We start from the raw sequence: 23,027 nt of genomic DNA on the forward strand, positions 1-23,027 counted from the left end.
TTTTTTCGTATTTCTTGTTTATTTCTCTCTCATTTTTCTCGTCGTATCATGAACAGCCTGAATGGCCCTGCCCCAGTCCTACGGCAGCCAAGATGGTCGGCGAAACAGGTCCCATCACGGCGTCTTTGGCGATCAACATGACCATCGCCGGCTTCTTTGCGGTTGCGTGCTACAATTGCGTCGAAATCCTCATCTCGCTTCTCGATCGCTTCAAGCGACACGACGGCCTGTATTTCTGGAGCATGCTGACAGCAACGTTGGGAATCGTGCTTCACTCGATAGTGGTATTGCTTCGCTACTATAGCTTGGGGCCCAACTTCCCACTGGCGGCCTTGACATGTGTCGGATGGTATGCTATGGTGACTGGTCAGTCTGTCGTTCTATACTCCCGCCTGCATCTTATCATCGCAAATAGAGCAAAGACCCGCTGGATCCTGGTTATGATTGTCACGAATTTTTGCATCCTTCACATTCCGGTTACAGTTCTGTTCCTCGGCAGCAATACACAAAATTCCGACCGGTTTCTTCCCGCGTTCGAGATCTATGAGCGGATACAACTCGCTGGATTCTCTATACAAGAGTCCGTCATTTCAGGTCTTTACATCTGGGAAGCGGCCCACGGACTTCAGCCCATCTTCGCGATCAGAAGGGCCACGGAGCGCAAGGTGATCAGACACCTCATAATGGTCAACATCTTGGTTGTGTTGCTCGACATAAGCCTTCTTCTTACTCAATATCTGGACCACTTCCAGATCCAAACGACATACAAGCCGGTGGTTTACAGCATCAAGCTGAAGATGGAATTCGTTGTGCTCAACAGGCTGCTGCTCCTCGTTCGGCACAGGGAGTGCAGCTGTATGCTGGTTGTAGACGAACCTGAAGGTAGTGTTCCTCGGTCGTTCGGTGACCCTGAATTTCGTTCATTTGAACGGGGTCCACGTTCTAGGAGATCCAATGACGATGGGATTCAACTACATTACGTCCCACCCACCAATGCATCATCACGTCTGGGCGATTATGGTTATCCAACGGCACCCCCCTTCACTTTCTCGATATAAGTCGTGGCCGCGGCACATGGCATCACGGGAAGCCTAACAACAATTCAGCAACGACTTTGCCTGGTTAACCACAATTCAAAAATGATCTGGGGGCCAAATGATTTGCACCAGTACAGTAAAGTTCCCCATTATAGTATATATCGAAATATAACATTTGGATGATATTATATACCAAGTATGAATTGATTCCAAGCCAGACTATGCCGTTGCGATAGGTTTGAAGTTTGGATGATTATATTTGAGGTGGTGAAAAGCGACCGGGGTGCAGCCAAAATGAGAGCGGCAATCGGTGAGCATTGGATGGCCAGCGTTGGCCCGTGCATTTTGCTACACGTAGGTCTAGGCAGTCGCCCAGATGGTTATGCCGTAGTCCCAGGGTTATGAGCGGATGGGCCAGGGTTATCCCTTTGAGTGGCACAGCCCTCCAGAGGGATCACGACAAGGGTATAGGGTATAGGGCCAACTAAAATGACTGGACCTGAAGGTACTTCCATACATGATCAATATGGTGCTAGAAGTCCTAGCTGTTCTGACTGTTACAAAATCGCTACCTCACATACTTTGTAGCCACACCAGGTCTGCCTGCCCGGGCCTCCGCGATGTTTGGTGTGTGTATTCCCTGTTATCGGCTGTAGATAGCTTCCTTTTGCCTTCCTCTTCTTAAAGGTCGAGGTTGCCCCTGCTTGAAGCCTTTGCAAGCTAGGCAATCCGATTTGATGTCCCTGTTGACATGGTTTGTATCGCTTTGTATGTGTTTTAGCTGTGTTTCTAGATCTTCACTCTCCTCTTTCTTCTCTGACCTATCTCTCTTCCTTGTCTGGCTTGTGCATATGTGTTAAAAATCGCGTTATACATGCATTCCTTCCAGTCTTTGAGAGTTGTGTAGGGCTTCAAGTTAGGTTACGGCGTTTTGAGCTGTAAGATAGAGCTATTTGTAAGTGCTACATCGAGCAGGAAGCCCCAAAGGCGTGCCTGCCAAGGGCCACGGTGAAATCAGTGTTCATAGATTGTGTATGCCCTCAACTGATCGCCTCGGTCAACGTAATTCATCTCGTCGTTATAATCAGCAGCAACTGTTGGTATTGGAATGATGTTGAAGGCATCACCACAGAAGACCTGCTGTATCCCTTTGAGTGCCACAGCCCTTAGGCGGGGTCACGACAGGGGTATAGAGCCAATGAAGATAAATGAAACTAACGGTACTTTTCCATACATACTAATTTATATGATAGTAAAAGTCCCAGCAGTTTTGATTGTTACAAAGAGCTACCTTACAGACTTGGCAAATATCTTACGAACTTCCAGTACCCTGCACGTACTAGCCTTATGACTAAGCTAAGTGGGTCGACTGACCTTCCTAAGGGCTGTGGCACTCAAAGGGATAGCCCGTAATTGTGCGCCTTTATTAGCAGGCTTCCCCCTCTTCTTCTTTATGCGATCCTCATTAGCGCCGGTATGCACAGTTGAAAGAAAGAGCACAAGGCTGTTATCTTTCCAAGCAATTTGAGAGACCTAGGAAGAAGGGAAAGAGACAAGTTAGTAAGAGAAATAGATATAAATATGTCTGAGGTACTTACAACGCCCTCGACTGTAGGGATAGCTCTTACCTGATTGTACTGAAAAATAGCGCGATGCTGGCCTTATCCCTCCCTTCGGCTTCCTTCAACTCCTCTCTGATGTCGCAATTCAGGCGTGCTGTGCCTGTGACCCCGTAGCCTGCCTCGCGAAGGCACGGAAGAGATTTGGCGAGGAGAGGAGGTTATTTGTAAAGACGTGATATGTCTGCTTTGGCAGCATAGTACATAGGTGAAAGACAACACTCTGTATATTGCTGAGGGCCACGAAGGTCTTGGGCTTTCCTTTTTGCCCCTGCGGCTTTGACGGAGGCAGCTTAACAACTACAGCAGTGTATGGTGATCCCTTTACGCGCCAAAGCCACCGCAGAAAGTAGCCGTCCTGCGCAGTAACCCAGACTTTGAAGCCGACTGGTGTTGGTTTATCCTTAACGAGGGTTGTATCTTTGCTCCTACCTGTGAAAGAGATCATACACTCATCTACAGCGTGATTAGTCACGGGATGAAAGAACTGTGTAGACACCTTTTGTATAGGATCAGACCAAGGCTTGGCCGCTTGGGATACCTTCAGGAGATCCCCCTCATCCCTCACATCGACCTTGGTGTAGTCAAAGACGCAAAGATAGCACGTGATCAGCTGAAACTTGCGTAAGGGCATGAACTTCGTGATCGAGTGAAGAGGGCGTTAAACTCCTAGGCTAGGGGCACGTCAGTGGTCTTTTATTGATGTATCCCTATTAATTCCTAAGTAAATCATAACTCCAAGCCATACGTATGCTGTTGCGGTGGAGACCCCCTCCCATTGGAGGATTCTTGAGTGCTTAGAAATAGGGGTATTCCAGTTGTCAATAATGCTATTTTCGATGAGATGAGCGACCCAGCTATTAGAGTATTTGATCCATGACAGTATAAGGGAAATAGGTACGAAAAGCCGGAAGAGTTTAATTGGTTCCTGGGGCAGAGGGTTGATATGAAGATCACGATATTCTATGTTGAAAGGGATGGAGCTGTGGCCGGCGGCTTCTTCGACCGGAAAATAGGCACCCCGGTGGAGTCTTCGCCCCCAAGATGTGAATGCGTGTGAAAGCTGTAATCATGAAAGTCAAAGCTATTCTGTAAAGTGTCTGGAATTGATAAGGAAGCCATGTTTCAATTGAGACTGATTTATATGGTGTTTTGCAGGAAATTTGTTGTTTGACGAACTTCTCGTACCCCGCTTGTACTGGTATGAGTACTTAAGGTATGTGGGGCGAGTGGCCTGCTGGAGGCTTGTGCCACTCAAACGGATAGTGTTGAAGTAAAAGGGTTGATTGTGTTGTTGTTAGTTCTAAGTTACATGTATCCGAGAGGAGCGCAGCTCCTTACATAGTATCCACATTCCAGCCACCAGCAGATCGGACCACCTTCGCCGCACTGTCTCAACAGATAGATACCTGACGCGTCAATGCCATATTTCGCCATTGTGTCCTCTATAAGCGTGAACCATGACCCAGTAACCTATAGGTCTTCACATTTGGCCCTTTTGTAGTCATATATGCGAAAACGGCGCGTCTTTAGATCCGATTGTCGCTTAACAAAGTTAGAAGCCCAGCGCTTGCCGACAGGAGGCGAGTCGCGGCCCGGCGAGCAGTTTATTTGTCATATCTTCCACGCCACGAAGGCGGGGAGGAAATGATCGCGTATCCCGATTGAGAACATGTCGTGCAGTTGTCTCCTCCTCTAGATCAGTTCATTTTCAAGATTTAGGTATGCAGTCGCGTCGTGCAGGGACGTGGTCCCGTAAAGCACGCAAGGTCGTGTTTGAGGCACCATAAATTGTAGCATCGTGATGCAACTTCAATTGTGGGTCATTTTGAAGCGCTTGAAGGGCAAGAACGACGTTAGCTTCATTATTTAACTGTGGCATGGACTGATGCGCTCTGCATCATTCAAGGACCCGACGGCGATTGGAACACCGAGGCAAGGGCAATGGAAGATGTCTTTTCTGGCGCTTACTGCACTATTGCCGCGAGTTCAGCGCGTGGTGGGGGGATGGCTTCCCGAAGCCAAACTTGGATTCCTTAGGTATGGGGATGCAAGGACTTCCAAGCATATCGACTTGCGCCTGCGACTTCGACAAAGACGTGGAAGAGGGACCCCTTATGAAAAGAGCTTGGGTGCTTCAAGAACGGGTGTTATCCCGGCGAGACTATCCATTTTGCAGCGACACACACGTATTGGGAATATGGGAAGAGAATACGATGCGAACAGTTTACCATACTGGACCCGTAAGTCTACAGTCAACGTTCATGCGCGTGACAAAGGCTCACATAGCTCCAGGCTATTCGGGAAGCAGTGCTCCATCCTCGATCCTAACTTTCCCGATCGACTCAGGCGGTCTGGGTATCAGCGCACCCTTGATTTTTTCCAATTCCTATTTAAGAAGTATTCAACATCCGGCCTAACATTTGAATCCGACAGGGATGTTGCGATTTACAGCCTGGTCGAGCGCAGAAGTGAGGTACGGGATCGTTCGTTGCTTTCTTGGCCCCCTTCTCCTATAGAAGCGGACCGATGAGGACAAGACGGTCTTGACTAAATACGGAGATCGAAGGGTGCCATCATGGTCTTGGATGGCGTATCACGAAGACATTGATTTTATCACGGATGCGAAGCAGAGACTCATGGTTCCGCGCTCCGTAGATCTTGGCTTTGCCGATGATGGTGAGACATTGACGGCCAAAGTGAGGCGATTTAAAGATTGCTGGATGCGCCAAGATGGGAAACAGTTTGCCATTTTTGCTGGGACTGCTCTCGAAAAAGTCGGCTTTTTGTGGTACGATGTGACGGACAAGATTGAGTTCAAACATTGCGTTATTGTTGGGATGGGCAACGACAACGGGAAGAAAGTCCCTCAGAATACTTACTACTTCCTCCTTGTTCGAGAGAAACTAGGTGGAGAAGGATATGAAAGGCTGGGAGTTGGAAAGGTGCAAGTGCGGTATGTAGCTAATGAGAGCGATGCTGGAAAGCTTTGATGAAACTGACCTTACTTCATGGGTTGATATTTCCTACGAGAACAGAAGCGCATCTTCATAGGGTTAGGATAGGGATAGTATTAACTATCTAAGCTATTCTACCCGTAATGACTGAAATCGGGTGTAGTAGACCCGATTTGCAAACACATATAAAATGAAATTATCATAATGATTAACGATCCGTACTCATACTGCTATACAACCCTAATGGTGGTACGGCCGGCGATTCTTCTCTCATCTTGATAGCTTGAACATCACAATCGTCTATCCTGCTAGTTATGTATACGAGATATACTGCGGAGGTACGTTTATAATCGAGTTTTGGATCTTGTATGTGGAGACAGGTTTAGCGGAGTGGGCATCCTGTTATGCAACTCAGTTGTATGCCTTGAGGACAAGATTCGAGTTTGACCGGCCACGACGCGAAAACATGATTTGTTTCTTCAACCAACCAACAGGTTATTTACTCTGGCAGAAAAGCTCGAAATAAAGTGGCGTGTGTTTGTGTTATATGCCAACTGATCCGTATGGAAAATACACAAATCCACTCAGGCAGAACAGATCTTCTTGACTTCAACTGCCACATAACGGACAGCTCTCGGGCAGTATAATATAGCGCTCATGGGGTCCTTTTGAACATGAATACTTTGGGCTCCCATCGATGGAAATTCTGCAAAAATGTGTTCCAGGGTCCATGCAGGATGAGTAGATATAATAGTTTTTGACAAAGTCACACATTGCGGTGGCAAGTGAGCGTAGGGTAATACTACAAAAATTACGTTAGGACAACGGGTTTTAATTTAAGTGCTATGTAGCTTACTGGCTCCCTTGATTGTATGTTGGCGAGTGCTAGTGGAAGGTGTATTACTTCCGGGGTATCGTCGATGGACTGGATGAGCGACGAGAGTCCCCAGTATAAATATCAATGGTAGCGCAAGCTCTTGTCGCAACACGACTTGTTTGTCTAACTACAATGGAATGGCACCTAGGGAAACGGTCTCGGATGTAGTGCGCTCCAACCTTTATGCACTGGTGGCCTTTTGTAACTGGGCTTTGTGTATTCATACAGAGTGAGGACGACGATGCGGAAACCGACGGACCAGTTAGGATAGTTAACCAACCGGATGCTTGGTTGACAATAAGATGGAAGGAGACGAATACTTCTATCCTGTTGCACGTCGTAGCCGATAGACAGGGAAGAGTTATCGAAGCCGCTCGAGTAATTGCCGTCATAGTCCTTACCGTGGACGTTGAAGAGGCTGCTCCGTCACAATCCACTGTTCAAATTGCCCTTGAGACATCATCAATAACTAAGCTCACTGTCGACAGAACAAAAACCTGCCATCCTCTCAAGCGGGTGAACAGCCCAGTCAAGTTAGGTGGGCATACCAATAATCGAACGTATTTCCGAATTAGTTCGATCAGGTTCAAGAAAAGTTAGCCTCATATACATAGTCCCCTGCACCCTTCTAGGTGCAGGAGGGAGAGATAGACGTGAGGCGGAAGAATGGAACCAATCTAGAAATCAAATGAAACAGGATGCAAATGAAAGAAAGGAAGAAGGAGGCGTTAAATCAGGGCTGGTTAACCATCGTTCCCTCCCTAACGCCAAGTTCCTTGCTAACAATTACTTTAGCTTCGTGCCAGTATTGTTTTCATGAATCAAGCTTTGGGTGGAGGTCCACTACCGGTGCTACATTTCATAAAGTGGAAAGTAAGGTTTCGGCGGGCCCGCTTTATGGCACAAAACCGACAAGGATTAGTCGCTTCTGTTGGCTACAGAGTACGCAAGGCAAGAAACCTGTCGATGCACGCTAGGCGCAGCAGGCCGGCGAGAGGCCTCGTCTTGCAGAACATATTGCCAGAAAGGCCAGAGGAGCGGAAAGAGTGTAGTAATTGAAGTAGTCTCACAGTCGCTACTATTCCTTCAATTGTCGAGGAGCTCCGGCGAGTACTCCGCCCCGCACTACCCCTGTCAACGAGGAGGTACATGAAGGGAACCACACGAGTGCGAGCAGTGTGATGTAGCGATTTGTAGCTCGAGAGATTGCTGGTACTTCTACCATAGGCTAAAATAGGTGAGGGGCTAGGTACCTTTAGTCCGATGCATTTTTATTAGCTGCCCACCCCTACTGTGACCCGACCGGAGCTCCTCGACAATTGAAGGGATACCTCACTCACGACATGCTTGTAAAGGTGTAATGATGTCATATTTTCGTAACTAAATCTAGCTGACAAAAAGGGAACCTCGTATAAACCCTTGTTCTTGATGGGAATGACCTTTTCCCTATCGGACTGGCCGAAGATAAGGTCAAGTGCAATTTTCCTGTTCTTGGCTGAACGTATGCTTGTATGTTGACTGTGAGAGAGATCACTCAAATGGGTACCCTGCGATGATCACGGAGTCCAATCGCCCAAGTTGAAACTCTAGCAGCTTATTTCGACTACTAGCTCCTCGGCAGATGTCGACTGTCGGGTCATCTTGCCTACGGTACCCCGACTATGACTGAATGTTACTATTTTAAAAACGATCTGAGTGGTTTTCTTGGAGCGCCAAGAACAATCTCACCCACAACTTGCTGTGTTTTAGTAAGACGGGATAATTTCAACTCTCTTCTGTAAAAGCTTTCTCCTGGCGCCCGCTATTAGCGCGCTGCTAAGGCAGAAAGCTTTTGCAGGCCAAAATGGCAGCAAAGGCAGCTGTGGGGCTAACGGGACCCTAACAGCTGCCTGAAGAAAGGGTTCCAGGGGCGTTTCGCAATGTCATTGGCTGATAATCCTTGTATCAACCCCGCATTCCACTTTCACCTGAAAGAGAGTTCTCAATATATGTGCTCGGAGCAAAGTTTAAGCCAAAGTGGTGATCTCGCTATTTCATTGGTCGATGTTGCTTTTTTTTTTCATTGAAGAGTTTCGACTTCAAGCCATTTAAATGACCTGAACGCGTCGACACGCGTACGACGTATTTATCCTGGCCGCCTACACGTTCAGGCATACGGGCTTTGAGCAGTTGGAGAGTTCCATTGCCATCACCCTCTCAATCCATCCGTAAGTATCGATCCCGAAGTTGGGATATTCACATCATGAAAAGGCCATTCCAAAGTACTCAAACTGATCGTGTCGCGGTTGCTGGAACGAGCGAGACGACCCCATGGCTCCAACACACCCGCTGGGCCGAGCTGTTCCGCATCAGATCACTCGAAATCATCGCCGCCACGGCTAAGCAACCAGCCTTACAACCAAGTAGAAACTATCTGCTTGGCCAATGGCAAGGGTTCCCTTTGTGGAGCTCTGCAGAAACTGAGGCTCAGCTGCAGATCATCCTTCACGTGCTAGACTTGATGTTCGACAGGGCAAGAGCTACACTCGATCGTACGCCGTACATCTCTCGCTGTTGGCTAAACACATTCGCGAAAGATGCTTTTTGGCCGCACGGATTTTGGCTCATACCAAGCTTCAAGAGATATTTGGCAATATGGAAAAGATTCATCTGCTTCGTATTTCGCGTTCTGCAGTACCCGCCACTACAACGTCAGGAAGTGTACAACTTACGTCTAGGATCCAACGAGGTGAAGATGATGCAGCATATACTGTACTTGGTCGAACAACTACAATTGGGAGGAGACGATCATGTTAGTGACAGCTCGGACAGCGAAGATGACAAACCCCGTGGCGAGGACCGGGACGACGACTGCGAAATTCCTTCTGATCTTGAAAACACAGATACAGACGAATATTTTGATGAAAGTATAGACGAAGATGTTGACTCTGAAGAGGATGAGGAAGCGGAAAATGATCATATGTCAGACTGTGAAGGAGCCGGCTTTTGTCTTCCAACTGGCTATTGGCTACGGCTGTCCGAGGCCTTATTCCAACTCTCAATGATGTTCTGGACACATCAAGACCCTATTGTACCAAGGACTGCTTGTAATTTACTAAATTACACACTCTTCGTCCGTGCGCCAGGCCCCTGTCGTCATTACTTTCATGAAATTACATACTTTTTATCCGTGTACGCTTTCAAGGTTTGCGAGGCTCCGGTGAAATCTTTCGTAGCTAATGACCAAATCAACTCTCTGGCAAAAATAGATATAATTTCTATATAGCTGACCTAGCTCCTGGTCGATATTGACTCTCTAGAAATTCTTCTATTGCCTTAATTGCAGGTTTTGGACGCGAAAAGTTATGCAAAGAGACATTTTCTATTATTTCTATATGTGCTTAACTACATGACCTGCGGGAGTTGAACGTTTGCAATTCCCAATTAACGTCCGCAAGAAACACCTTGCGGTTGAATGGGGTGATAAAGCTATCCATCATGTCGTCCTGAATCCATTCCTCAGGCGAATGAATCTCTCGGACTTCGCAGTCATGCAGCTGCCTGCGTTTAGGAATCGGGCCGTCTGTTTCGTCAGAATCGTGCTGCAATGCCACAACTTCTTGGTCATCAAGAGCCTCTTGTACCGAAGCTTCCTTCCCGAGACCTAGGGCCTGGACTTGGTCTCGATCTCTTGGCCGGATCACCAGTCCGGCCGCTCTCCGGCTGAGATCCGTTCGCAGACCCTGGCGTCATAAGTAACTCACTCGACGGACTGAAAGGCGTATTTGTGCCGCCTGTAGGCAACTCCAAAAGAGGCATCATAGCCGTCATGTTTTCCATAACGCACATATCCCAGTGATGTCGCAGAGCATTCGGATCAACATGATCAAGCATTATTGCCTCTTCACCATTATGCTTCGTTAAGACATTTTATGGCACGAAAGCTCGAATGCGGCGCGTTTCGGGATGGATGGAGAAGAGGCGCTGGTCAAAAAGTTCGTGAAGATGGCTCATTAACAGTATGCCATTCCCTGGAGCCTATGTTCGTTGCCACGCTTCTTGAAGACGACGCGGACTATACCCCGTATCTCCGTCGTCCTCTTGATCTTGTATAATTGGATACAAGTAATAGTGGTTCTGCGGAATGATATGGCAGGCTTGTAGAGCAGGCCCAATTGTAGGATTTATTACCCAGGAGTCGCCTTCGCCGCTGACGGCGCAGCAACTAGCATATACACCCCACGCGTGTCTAAACTCGTCCATGACTTTTTTGGCGACCTCGAGATCGACTTGCATCCTACTGGGTGCAATCATACTACCAGCATCCAGACCGTCGTCGGGACCGTCTTTTATTGGCGAGACGAAGTCTGACGCTTGGCGTTTAGGAGGAGATTGAGAGCCACGGGGTCTGGCTCTTCTTCAAAGTGGCATTGTTGCAGATCTTGGATCGGAGGGAGTTTTCTTTGGATCCAGGTATCGAGGATCACGACGGCGGGTTGGAGGGGGAATATGTTGTGCGCATTTCGCTTAGGATGAATTAGCATACTGATGCGTGTTGTATTTGACTTGATTCGACAAACCTTCAAGATGTTCTTTCGGTGGCGAGTTGTCGGGTAATGAACATGACTTATGGCGGATAAGATGATACTTTAAAACATCAGGCTGTTTGGGCGCGCGATTTGGAAGACTGGGTACGGCCAAACGGCGATCGTTCCCCTCAATAAGCTTCGGGATCTGTTGCTCTGCACTCGGCCGACTGATCAGGGCAAAGGCGAGCTCATCCTAAAGCTTTTCAGAACCATCATTGTCGCGCGCATTGAACTCGAAACAAAGGCGTAGCTCATCAATAACATCGCAAAACGTCACCAAATCGCTGCCCGGAGCTTGGAAAAGCCCTGCGAATTTCCAGGAATTGCGGCCTACGTGAAATGTCACATTCCAACCTGCTTCGCGCATTGTTGGTGTGACGGTGGCGACGGACATGGCTGGGTGTTGCGTAGCTGACGTCGATGTTGTTTTTTAGTGTTTCTGCGGTTTGGCGTTGTTGATGATGTTGGGAGCGATAAGCTGATAAGATCCGATAAGGCGATAAGCGTTGGTGCAGCAACACTAAAGTGTCGGCTTCAGCGACTAACCGCTTTAGGCAATCAGAACATGTATTCAATACAAAACGATCAAATGAAATATCTTTTGTTATGCGGATTGGAGTATCAACGTTTCGGTATCAGATATTACGACATTGCTCTCAGCGGACGGTACCGTTTACAAATCGTAGCTGGCCCGGTGGGTTAGGTGACTCTTGGTTACCTAGGGGATTTATACTTCGTATACCTGAGTAGCACGTAAGGCGCTGGCGCGGATCCTTGTCCAGGCTCGGCTAGATCTCAACTACTAGACAGCTACAGGAGAGGCAAGCCGGTCTCGGCTTGCGCATAGAGCCTTGAGGAACGAAAGTTTTGAGGTCAGAGGCAGATGGGTTTCACGTCTCTAGAGTTAAAGTGGCATTTTCCATTTTATATAGCTAGATAATAGGCTAATTTGGTCTTGGTTTATTTTCCACCTGAGAATATTGCAGCTGATTATTGTTCATGTTGTCATTGAGGCGCTAGTCGAGCTCTTTGCATCAAAGGGCATTTCGAACTGCCTGTTGATCACGGCGACGTCAGGGACTGCCGCAGCGCGGATCAACGGCATCACAATCCACTCAGTCTGCGGGTTCTCCAAGGACCAAGCGGCGGGCGCGAACTTGGCCAAAGATCTCGACGGCGTGCGATTGCCGAAACAGGCGGAGCGACTCGTCCATGAACAGTCGCGAATGGACTGGCAGGACAAGGCAATGTTGGTCATCGATGAGGTGAGCATGCTCGGAGCTCGGACGCTGTACGCCGTGAATGAGCAGCTCTGCAGGCTGCGCGGATCGCAGCAGGATTTTGGGGGCATACCCATCGTTCTCTTTTGCGGAGACTTCCATCAGTTTCGTCCTGTACAGGAAAGGTCGATCCTTCTTCCCAGTATGGTCGTCTCATGGGACGAAGACAACCCGTTCAAGGCCGAGCAACGGCACCAGCATGACAAGGCGCACGCGCTGTGGAAGAAGTTCACGACGGCTGTCATGCTGGATGAACAAGTGCGTGCGGCAGGAGATCCGGTTTTGCAGAGACTGCTGAAGCGGATCCGACTGGGTGTGCAGGATCGCACAGATTTAGAACTGCTCAACTCAAGGTGCTACCGGGAGGATAGGCGGATCCCATGGGAGACGGGCATCACCGTGGTGACACCACTGAATAGGAACCGGTGGAACCTAAATATGGAGGCAACCTTGGCGTTCCAGATCCTGCAGCGGTCAATAATGCGAATCTTCATCTCCGAGCACAAATGGAAGGATGGCCTGCCGACGGAGGAAGAAGCCATCATGATGCTAAACCAGGGCGACGATAGCGCGATACCGGTACCAGCCATCTTCATGTTCGTGCCGGGGATTCCTGTCGTTGTGAACCACAATACCCACCAAGGGCTGAAGTTGGTCAACGGTGCCAGCTACACTGCTCTGGAGGTCATCCTCGACGAGACCCACCCGGGCCATCGGATCTCGGCCGATATGACGGTTCACTTCGGGCCGCCAGCGGGGATAATCCTAGAGTCAGAGACAACAAAGGATATCCACTTCGTCGGGATGCCGTCCGGCACGGTCCTCTTGACGCCCATGAGCGTTAGAATCCAATGCCAGCGAAAGAGGCCGTGGCAGCGCAACGACGTCAGCCGGAAGGGTTTGCCGTGCGCGGCGGCTTTTGCGTGCACAGACTACAAGGTGCAGGGCAGGACGCTTGAGCGCGTAGCACTGGAGTTGCGCGGGACGAGGACGACGAATGTCGACGGACGCATCGTCCCCTCGCAGTGCGACCCGTACAGCCTGTATGTGCAGCTGTCGCGATGCTCGTCGCTGGATGGCATTATGCTCGTGTCTAAGGTACGGGAGAGAGACTTGGTGGGCAACTGCGTCCCCCCGGAGATGACTGCCGCGCAGGCGAGACTGGAGCAACTGAGCAATAGGACCATTCGGGAGGCCATGTGCTGGTTGGACGACGATTCCTAAGTGTCGCAGGCCGGGCATGGTCTCAATGATCCTCAGGAACAACAGCCCTTAGTAATCAAGCTGGGTGATTTAAAGTAAAACCTGTGGGATGGAAAAGCCGGTCGCCGAGTGCTATCACCCGAGTGCTCTTGACGGCTGTTATCTTCATTAATAAAACTACTATCATCATATGCATCAAGTGCCTCAATAGGTGGTGATGATGGTGCTGATTGGGAAGTCATTGTCTGATTAAGATTGGCTTGTATTGGAGGTTGGACGGTCTTGCTCAAAAACGATGGTCTTTGCAATAGCACATCTTCAAGGCTCGTATGTTCCAAATCAAACTGCTATCATATTGATCAACCTTTCACCTAACCTATCTGAAGCATCTTGATTTTGCTGGAGTAGCGTCTAAGAATGATTCGAGATTGTTGACCCCTCACCCCCCCATCAACTAACCATCGGGTAGGGTAATACTCTTTCCCTTGCCTTGACCACCGCTCCCACTTTTTTTTCCTTTTCCCTTTTCCCTTTTCCTTCCCTTCGTATCCGCCGAGGTACAGCCCCCCTCGCTTTGATAATGGCACGTTCATTGTTCTCGACTGCAAATTCCGGTTCTCATTCTCTTTGCCTGCCGTTATCTCGTGTCTCTCTCTCCCACCCTGCACCGGCTACCTATAGGAATGAGTATCGTTGAAGGAGAGACCGTTATACCACGGGGATAGCAAGTAAATATGGGGAAAGGTCGGTAAAACCATTCAATGCGAAATGTAGGGTACTTACACTTCAGCGACTTATTTCGCAACACCAACATAGGCGAAGCAATGTTTAAATGCCTCCGTCTCCATAGCGAACAGGCCTCCGTGATCAAGCAGGGAAGCTGGGTGCCACAAGTTGGGGTCGAGGCGCTCAAGAAGCCCTGGGTAGCTGTTCAATCCGATCGGCTCGGTAACACCCCATGGGTTGCGGAGAACAAGGTATTGCTTGTCACCAAGGATAGTATAGCCGAGAATAGAGTAGGCATGGTTGGCAACGACGTTGCTGCCCCTGTACGTGTTGCCAGTGGCGTAGGTCCAGGCAGTCATGGGGTTAATGGTCTTGAAGTTGACGCAGTTAGAGCGGACAAGCCCCAACATGTCGTTGGCAGAATGGTTCTCGGTCCTGTAGTAGTGGGGATCCCGGCCGTTGATCTGTGCCATGGCCTTCACAGGGTTGCCGCAATGTGTCTGAGTGATGTCGGGCTGCTCCGATGAGCTACCAGTGATCCATTTGGCGAATGCCTTCTCATACAACGATGGCCAAATGTCAGCTCCGTCGCTGGAGCGGCAGTAAAGGGGCCCATTGTTCGAGTTATTGATGGGGATTTCGTAATTGACCTCCACAGTCTCAGTTTTGCCGTTATTGTCGCCGCCCTTATCGTGAAACTTGATGGCGAGGCGTTTCTTCTCATCCTTGTCGTAGTGGACTCGAGTAGCGCGGTTAATGATAATAGGGTCGGACCAGAAGACCGAGAACAAGGCAGCAATCAGCCAGCTGTTACTGGCACAACCCTGCGTGGGATCATCAAAGTAGCGCATGGTCTCTCTTTTCTCGCCAATCTCAAACATGGTAAGATCGCCAATGAGACGCTTGTTGACGCTCTGGAAGAAATAGTCGTACATATCGCGCCACGAGCTATTAGGTGGCGTCCAGTGACCCTTTTGCATCCTGAATGGACTGACTAGCTCGTTGATGGACATTGTCACCTCACGGTTGGAAACCGTCTTCCCCAGGGAGTGAGCGTGGAGCATCAAGTGCAGCTTGCCATTCTGCATGCGAGCCACCTTAACCCGCGTCTTACCCAGATCCTTCAGCCCGATCTTCTCAAGGTCGTCCAGCTGCTGAACCCCTGATAGATCAGGAGTCATGAGGTCCCGCTCATTTAAGATTTTCATGTCTTTCTCAGACAACTTCTCTGCCTTCCTCTCCTTCTCGTTGAGCTTTAGCCCGGCGAATAGCACTGAGCAATGCTTCATGTCGAAGAGTTCATCGTAATCCGTCTGCAGGACGTTGGATATGATCTTTGCCGAGTTTATCGAAAACTTGTCAATATTTCGGCCGAGGAGGGCTTCCACGAGTGAGTACGGGTTGGCAGCACCGACTCTGACATCCTTAGGCGGCGAATCGGGGCGCATGTTCCCCTCCCTGGGGAGTCTAGCCTCAATTTTCATGTCAAGGTCATCGTAGCCCGACTGAAGGCTTTCGGAGCCAACAGATGCTGGCTTGTTAACTTTCTGGCCAAGAAGGGCTTCGACTAAGGCGTATGGATCGATAGAAAGAACATTGGAGTTCTGGGATGCGGAGTCCGGGACAAAAGATCGGATGTCACCCATGTTGTTTGACGATAGAAAGAGTAATATAAGATGATTATGAGTATTGAAGAAATTTAGCAAGTGGCCAGGCAAAGAACACGTTACTGTCTGTCGTGAAGATGTCAAGAAGTGTCATTGCAAAGGGCTTTATACCTTTCATCCACACACGACTTGCAATATTGCTTGGTTTTTTGGCCGTTCTCGCACTTCTGGGGATGATTCACAACTGCGTCAACATCAACCTAAACCTGCACACTTCTACCGCCGTCGTCAAGTTCCGTAACGCTCTCGCATCATCGACTGCAGATGCCATTGGCGGGGAAACTTCTTTCAAATCGTGGCATACATTTCCGGTCAAGAAGGTAAACTTTGCTTGTGGTGAAGTCAGGGCCCAAATATATTACCTCAAGAACAATGTCATCGTTACGACGTGTGCTTCCACAAGATGAAACCATCCTATCGGTGTTGACGCAGAATTGATGCTAGATGAAGGCTTGATATTCAGCCCAATGCTGGGAGTGGCATAATTAACTTTAGATGTTGCGCGCAGCATGTGGACCTAACCATGGTAATCTAAAAAGCTTCGTAGCAGACCTGGCGGATAGCAGCGGATATGTGTTCCCCACAAATTCGGATCCGCATTTGCGAAGCTTAATGCAGAGTATCATCAGTAAACTACAACATCAGACAGAAGTTGAATTAACTGGCCCGGTTTCAAAGGGCGCATTGGTTCCGACCCAATAAGGCCTTAAAGCGTCAGATCTGTGATGTGCTTTTACACTTCAGAATGCTGCGGGGATGTTAGTAAGTTGGTCAGTCAAGAGATGATAAAGAGCACTTTGTATAAATTGGCTTCTAGTGTCAAGCTCAGGCGGGATAGCCGAAGCAAAGCGTGAGATCCCTCACAGAACTATTAGGGTGTGGATTGCGACGGGGTGGGTAATGTTGGAGGCAGTGGAGATAAAATTTACCAATGACAAGGCTTTTCTCGAGCGTCTCGAGCGAGTGACATGGCGCTTTTGACTTTGCGTTAAGGCGTGATGAATACTTCCGTAAGAAGTGACGCAGAACCGCATCAGCGCTGTTACAGGGATTGTTAACTCCGCATTAAATACCTTTATGGATACAGTAGAAGCTAACTGGTTGCGTCAGGCAGATGCTAAACTCACAAGAAAATACATTCAAACCATGCGATGGCTAGATAGATAGGGTAAATTGGCCTGGAGCAACTTCTTCCTAATAGAGCCCTACCCTCCTTCATACAGATAGAGAATCCAGGTACGGCAAATGCCAAGCTTACGGGCATAAGGGAGGACGCTAATCCCCAGGAAGCTCATCAAGGACTAAGTCGTTTTTAGCAACGCCATCATGGTATCGTAATGAGACATTCATTGACAGCGACATGTTGACAAGTGAATTTGATCCCCGCTTTCTCGCCACTGCAGTAATTGTATACCATGTCCTGGAACTGAAGTCTATTCAATTGTGGAAAACCTCCAGGAGGGTCACTACGGGATGACTTCCCACCTAACGTAGCTTGCAATGGAAGTCCTCACGGTCTCACAAGCTACGGATTAAAGATTTAACGTTTTTTATTCTCTCGCTAATTCCCACACCGATATAGTTACTCACGTATAATTGAAGTACTTGGGGTAATATCGAGCGCCATACCTAATAAAGTCTCGCCACAATGAAAGGGACAGGGCATCATTTGTTGGTTACATGATTCCTCCGTATACTTCCGTCGTGACCTCCTTCAAACCCTTACAAAGTGGTTTTATATTTTAACCCGTGCCTTATGACTGTCCTGCGAGGCTCGTGCAGTTTTCAGCAAGCCAACTTGATCGTCGATTTCTCCAATGGTTCAGTATCCTAGCTTCAACGGCAGAGGCAAACCCTAGCTATCAGTAGCAGACAAGAGTCGGTCTTATGAGTAGTCAAGAGCTATTGGATTGATAACTGGAACCATGATATCCGTCTCCTCGTTATTTTGCTTCGGCTTAAAGGCGTCCTGTTGCGGGCGAACATCTGTCACTTCGAGCGCGTCCATGTTAGTATCCAATTTTAGGGTTCTGATATACAGGCCTACTTCATCAGCGGTAATATCCTCTGGAAGTTTCACAAAGCCGAGACTTGCGGTTTGTGGCTACGTAATACCTGGAGGATGGAAACTGCTTAAATATTAGAGGTTTTATGGGAAAAGAACCTCTTCATCGTGTAGTGGTGACGGACTACAACAGAGATTATACGGCGAGTGCGTTGGTAGAAGCGGGAGCAGATGTAGCCATAAAAGATTTCATGGGGCATCCGCCCCTCGATCTTGTAAGAGACACGAATGAACACATCTTCATATTTCTGTTAAAGACTTGGCAGAAATCGGTTGTAGCAGAGAAATAGAATCAGGATAGGAAATAGAGTTGATGGTCCTCGTAAATCCCAAGAGGAGGAAATTAGAGAGAAGGAATACATGAGCTGGCCCGGCCGTCTTGGTACTGGTTTGCCAGTATCTATAGGCCGGTAGAGGGAGCGCGCTTAAATAGGTGCTCGAGCACTTGTTCAGTGCTAGCACGCACGTCTTAGCATGAATAGTGAATCGAGTCTGGTATCAAGGTGTTGTTGCTCAAGACAAGATAGAACGAACAAGCCTGAATACGTCCAAGGGAGAAACATAGTATACAGGTGAAGCCGCAAAAATAGATCATGGATAGCTATCAAAACTCATCTTCTCTGTGCTGGACTTTCCCATCGTGCTTCTGGGGCGGGTGCTGATTCAGCTAAAGGCCTTTCCGCTCAGGCCCTTGATCTTGCTACCATCTAGGGTGCGGCAGGGTGCGTCGATCATCATCTTCTCAATCGAATCAACCATGATCTTGCAGAAGAGCTTCGAGAAAAGGTACTGATCACCAGCATCATTGAGAAGAGGTAAGGTGCGGTAGCCTTGCTTGAGGTTACTAAACTTAGCAGTGTAGATGGCCACTGCCGGTCTGTCATTGTGGTTCTCGCCATCGTTAGAGAGTTTGACAGACCATCAGACAAAGACCAGATCGGGTTGTTTCTTCGTGACTTTGAACTTGAAGTGACCATCAAACATTGGGTTGAAGCCGTTCTCTCGTACGATATTCGTCCGAAACTTTTGCGGCGGGTCAAGATCTCGAGGCAAGACTGACTCATACCTCTTCTCCCGTGTATCACTGGCGTGGAAGACCTCGACCTCGACGTACGGGTTCATCGCCTTGTTGGCGGGGAGGCTGGCCGGTCGCATAAGCCGTTGTGCCGAGATGACATCGATGGTGAATGAAACAACACTGCGCTCCTTCTTGCCCCCAGGAAGTTCGGGGTTGTATGGGAGCGCTTCGATGTCCCGTAGCTCCGCAGGTTTAAGCACGTAGCCCGAGAAGCCCTGGCCACCGTCAAACATGGCGCGGTTGATCTGCATACCCAAGTCGGAGGTCTGCCAGTTGAGCGCAACCATCTGGATTCCGCGGCGCCAGTACAGGTGGGGATCAAAGTTGTTGGAGGTGATCCGGGTGCGATCAGGGTAAACTCGCATCATGTAGCGCTGATTGTGGAGGTTGACTGCTATCTTCTGTTCCTTGGTGCGAAAGTGCTTGGCAAAGCTCGACTCCATGAAGGAGAAGATGTGGTTGTATTGCTTCGCCTCGGCAGTGACAAAGCCAGTATAATTGACACCGGAACAGTAGACGTCAAGACCACCAAGCTCTTTAACAATCTTAGTAGACGTCTTTCGTGAGTTTCGCTTCCCGCCGCTGTCATTGTCGCTGGCGCTTCTACTCGCCCTATCTTGCACCCCGCCTTCAGCAATTGTGTTGACACGAGTCTTTCTCACCGATCGACGACAAGAAGGGCTAGGGCTACGCATGAGGCTCTGAGGAAGCGACTGCGAAGGCATCAACATGGCGGCATCAGTCATGGAACGAGTCAGTAGTGAGTTGAGGCTGTTGCCTCGTCGGCGGCCGCGGAAATTGCCGGCAGGAGCCTCCTGCTTGATCTGCGGCTTCTTGACCTTGATGAGGATGCGTTCCATGAGCTCAGAGGGTGAAGGCAGCTTGTCATAGCAGTCTTCCAACGTTTCGGTAACCAGTCGAGAGCCGAAGGCCTCCTTCATAATGTCGACCATGACGGCTTGCTGATTTAGGGCTGCAATGAACTTCGAGGGAGATCCAGAGAGGCAACCTCGACTTAACAAAGGCGTACTTATTGATCGTGGCTATGACCTCACGGAAACTAATCGAGGTCGTAAGGGTGCGACCGTGGTTGACCTCGGGCTGCCCAGAGTTGCCATCCCAGCAGGCAATCTCAACACAGCGGCAGCCTCGAATAAGAACCGAGATGTAGCCCTCGACGCTGGACTGACCGGCTACCTGTAGACCAAGGAGCCAGGTGTTGTGGGAGCTAGAGATGATATATTCGTTCATGGGGCGGTCAGGAGTGTAGTTTTGAGGCTCCGGTATAATCGCTGAGTTTGTCTCAGATGTCAGGTACCTCACAAAGGCGTCTTCGGACATGACCAGCATGTCATCAGCCACATCGGAGGTCTCGACTGCATCAGGTCGGTATCGGTGGCTGAGGTAGGCAAATTGCTTCTCCCACATAGAAAGGTTAGAATCAACGTCCTCCCCTTGGATATCGCGGAGGAAAGCTAGAAACTCTGGAAAGGTCATGCCAATCTCAGGTTTAGTGGCAATGCTGCGATTGGTTCGCTGAACATCGTGTCTCTGCTTCATCAGGCGGATGAAACCCCTGAACTCGGTAAAGTTGAGCTTCTCACATCGTCGGACATCGGATAGGCGGAAGTTGGTCTGCAGGGTCCACTGGGAGGTGTAAATATGAAGGTTGTGGCAAACACGCTTGACTCCGGCTATGTCCAGTTCCTCCTGCTCAGGATCATGGGGCTGGTTACCGAACTCCCTGGTCATCTTAGTCTGCCAATACTGGGCTAGGGCTCCATTGTCGAAGGCCATGAGAGAGGTCATTGATCCCTGCCGGTAAGTCAATGTAGCCTTGAGGAACCCAGACCAGTGGTTCAAGGCTTCCTCATTATCGGTGACAATGTGCAGAAGCTTGGTCCTCGAGTTGCCTTGGATGGTATAGATGATGGAGAACTAGGTATCCGCACACGATTCGGACATTCCAAAGTCAAAGCAGTATTGTTGAATATCAGGACCAGTTCGGATCTCTTTGATCTCATCGACGTGTAAGGACTTATGTGGGCGAGCAGGGTCCCACGAGAGCTTGTTGGATTCGGTCTCATACATAAGATTAACCCGTCTCGTGCGACTGCTCCTGGACACCTTAAGAACTTCACAACCATTCCGAAGCTCCGCCGGCAACACGGGTCCGGCCTTGGCACTGCCACTTCCATTAATTGAACCGGCAGCGTCATTGTTGCTTGATGAGTGAGTGGCTCCGTCAAGGCCAAAGAGAGATATATTGCCATCCGGAACCGGGTCATCCTCCTCGTCAGCGCCAGTCACGGCGTTATACTCTGGCGTCCGTGGCGGGGCAGTGGCGTTGCTGTCACTCCGACAGCGCAAGATGCTGGGACCGATACTACCGTTCCGGCTGGCAGGAGCTGCCGAAGATTGTTGTCTGCTGCTGGCAAACCGGTGGGCGCGATTCGAGAAGCGACGAATCAAGTTGCTACTCTTAGGCGAGGCCTCGGGCATTGCGCTAGGGTTGCAGCTAGCCAAGCTTCGATCTAGTGAGTCGTTGCTCGTCTTCCGAGATAGGACAGACTCCGGTAGCCGAAAGTTGTAGGGGTACGGGTCCTCATTCCTACCGTACATGGGTTTAGGCGACGGTTGGACTGAGGAACTCGTAGTCAGAACAACGGTATCGGGTGATATTATGGGCGATCCTTCTTGTGAGTGGGAGGCTGCTTTGGAGGCGCTGATAGCCGATGCTGGGACCTTCGAGGGCTGAATGGGTGAGCGGGTCGTTAGAACCCGGCCAGGGTAAGAGCTTGGCAACTGGGCCGATAGAGAGATCATGTCTACACGTAGTTAAAGTGTGAGGGGGAGCAGGATGTGATATGCCTCGGGGTCTGGGTTGGAAGGAGTCATGGCTGTGTGTTTGTGGTGGTGACCGCACTAGGTGAGTAAAACCAGGGCGCATCTGAAGGTTGCGTCGATATATGCAGGAGATTAGTAAGTGGGACGAGCCATGGTGGAACGCGCCGGAGAGAAAGGGGGGAGGGGCCACAATTGCAGGGGAAGATACAGTCGCGGAGGCTGATCTCTTCGCGGAGTAGACGTTGTCGATCTTCTGGGGCCGACGCTAAACGGAACGCCGCGGGAGTAGGGCTGGAGTCCGAGAAAGGGCGTGAGCATAGGCATGGTGGATGGACGGACGAAGGTACCACCATACATGCAAGGACGGCTGCAGCACGAGATCGCCATGAAGCGGGCCGCAGATCCCGGCTGGTCAAACCGCCACCATAAATTCCCTGTCCTCCTCGTCCATAATCAAATAAAACCCACCGTCCTGATCACTAGGGCCGTCAATCCCGGATACTGAATATGACGCCGTCGTCGCAGGTAGAAGTTATTAATTGGCCCAGAAGTGCTGGATACCCTTGCGATCGCACGTGGCAAACGTCAACCCGGATCGGGAATCGCACAACGGCTCGAGTGAACACAGACGTGCATGGGCCATGGGCCTAGAACAACCCCCCAGAGGATTTTGAAATTACGTTGCACTTTATTGCAGACAATGGATAGTCATCGCCAACTCCTCTGCGTACGAACCTACAAGGGCTAGGGTTGCAAATAAATCTACTGAATGCAGGGTCTGTCGGAATCTACCCACTGTACCAAAGTACAAGAGTTAGGGGGCCCCCATACCTAGATACAGAGACAATTGGGCCTATATCCATCCATGTTACATGTGACACGGTCCGTTTCACAAGGCTGGTCGGCTAGTGGATTATTCATTCATCAATTCCCTTCGAAGCGGTCGTGGAGTGGATGGAGTGGAGTTGAAGGTGGAGCAGTTAAGTGCTCCCCTCAACTTAGATTTACGGGCTTAACTGTGGCTGGCAGCTATGATCGTGAACAGTCTTGGCAACGCAGCTTTTACTGGCATTTAACGAAAGCAGTGCCGTTAGATACGTTGA

At 49.5% G+C, this 23,027-nt stretch overlaps 8 protein-coding genes across 8 annotated transcripts; 4 read left to right on the forward strand and 4 right to left on the reverse strand.

The window, feature by feature from the left end:
* Nucleotides 1-1,289, forward strand: FOBCDRAFT_228026 (uncharacterized protein). Its single transcript, XM_031195439.3, has one exon. The coding sequence runs from the start codon at nucleotides 93-95 to the stop codon at nucleotides 1,056-1,058; it is 966 nt and encodes a 321-aa protein (XP_031028584.2). The 5' UTR covers nucleotides 1-92; the 3' UTR covers nucleotides 1,059-1,289.
* A 3,318-nt stretch (nucleotides 1,290-4,607) lies between these two features.
* FOBCDRAFT_204359 (uncharacterized protein) lies at nucleotides 4,608-5,649 on the forward strand (the record flags this gene model as incomplete). The annotated part of the gene is made up of 2 exons (XM_059609117.1): nucleotides 4,608-5,132; nucleotides 5,176-5,649. 2 exons carry the CDS (start codon nucleotides 4,608-4,610, stop codon nucleotides 5,647-5,649), a joined length of 999 nt encoding a protein of 332 aa, XP_059465417.1.
* A 573-nt stretch (nucleotides 5,650-6,222) lies between these two features.
* FOBCDRAFT_139740 (uncharacterized protein) lies at nucleotides 6,223-6,387 on the reverse strand (the record flags this gene model as incomplete). The annotated part of the gene is made up of 1 exon (XM_054705941.1): nucleotides 6,223-6,387. One exon carries the CDS (start codon nucleotides 6,385-6,387, stop codon nucleotides 6,223-6,225), a length of 165 nt encoding a protein of 54 aa, XP_054561916.1.
* Nucleotides 6,388-8,732: 2,345 nt separating this feature from the next.
* FOBCDRAFT_251858 (uncharacterized protein) lies at nucleotides 8,733-9,534 on the forward strand (the record flags this gene model as incomplete). The annotated part of the gene is made up of 2 exons (XM_059610975.1): nucleotides 8,733-9,410; nucleotides 9,457-9,534. The coding sequence occupies 2 exons, from the start codon at nucleotides 8,733-8,735 to the stop codon at nucleotides 9,532-9,534; spliced, it is 756 nt and encodes a 251-aa protein (XP_059467592.1).
* A 336-nt stretch (nucleotides 9,535-9,870) lies between these two features.
* Nucleotides 9,871-11,452, reverse strand: FOBCDRAFT_251859 (uncharacterized protein; the record flags this gene model as incomplete). The annotated part of the gene is made up of 6 exons (XM_059610976.1): nucleotides 9,871-10,133; nucleotides 10,174-10,371; nucleotides 10,546-10,881; nucleotides 10,957-10,995; nucleotides 11,050-11,211; nucleotides 11,269-11,452. The coding sequence occupies 6 exons, from the start codon at nucleotides 11,450-11,452 to the stop codon at nucleotides 9,871-9,873; spliced, it is 1,182 nt and encodes a 393-aa protein (XP_059467593.1).
* Nucleotides 11,453-12,284: 832 nt separating this feature from the next.
* Nucleotides 12,285-13,562, forward strand: FOBCDRAFT_140808 (uncharacterized protein; the record flags this gene model as incomplete). The annotated part of the gene is made up of 1 exon (XM_059608109.1): nucleotides 12,285-13,562. The coding sequence occupies one exon, from the start codon at nucleotides 12,285-12,287 to the stop codon at nucleotides 13,560-13,562; it is 1,278 nt and encodes a 425-aa protein (XP_059467594.1).
* A 773-nt stretch (nucleotides 13,563-14,335) lies between these two features.
* Nucleotides 14,336-15,913, reverse strand: FOBCDRAFT_296156 (uncharacterized protein; the record flags this gene model as incomplete). Its single annotated transcript, XM_054705944.1, has 1 exon — nucleotides 14,336-15,913. The coding sequence occupies one exon, from the start codon at nucleotides 15,911-15,913 to the stop codon at nucleotides 14,336-14,338; it is 1,578 nt and encodes a 525-aa protein (XP_054561919.1).
* A 2,749-nt stretch (nucleotides 15,914-18,662) lies between these two features.
* Nucleotides 18,663-21,903, reverse strand: FOBCDRAFT_241961 (PLC-like phosphodiesterase; the record flags this gene model as incomplete). The annotated part of the gene is made up of 8 exons (XM_059610420.1): nucleotides 18,663-18,890; nucleotides 18,927-20,039; nucleotides 20,098-20,208; nucleotides 20,239-20,379; nucleotides 20,422-20,493; nucleotides 20,524-20,724; nucleotides 20,758-20,990; nucleotides 21,030-21,903. 8 exons carry the CDS (start codon nucleotides 21,901-21,903, stop codon nucleotides 18,663-18,665), a joined length of 2,973 nt encoding a protein of 990 aa, XP_059465418.1.
* Nucleotides 21,904-23,027: the final 1,124 nt, after the last annotated feature.

This window comes from Fusarium oxysporum, chromosome VII (assembly GCF_013085055.1).
Source record: "Fusarium oxysporum Fo47 chromosome VII, complete sequence".
In the NCBI taxonomy this organism is placed as follows: Eukaryota; Fungi; Ascomycota; class Sordariomycetes; order Hypocreales; family Nectriaceae; genus Fusarium; species Fusarium oxysporum.

Coding starts and splice junctions, on each gene's coding strand:
- FOBCDRAFT_228026 (XM_031195439.3), top strand. CDS start 93: ATGGTCGGCGAAACAGGTCCCATCACGGCGTCTTTGGCGATCAACATG.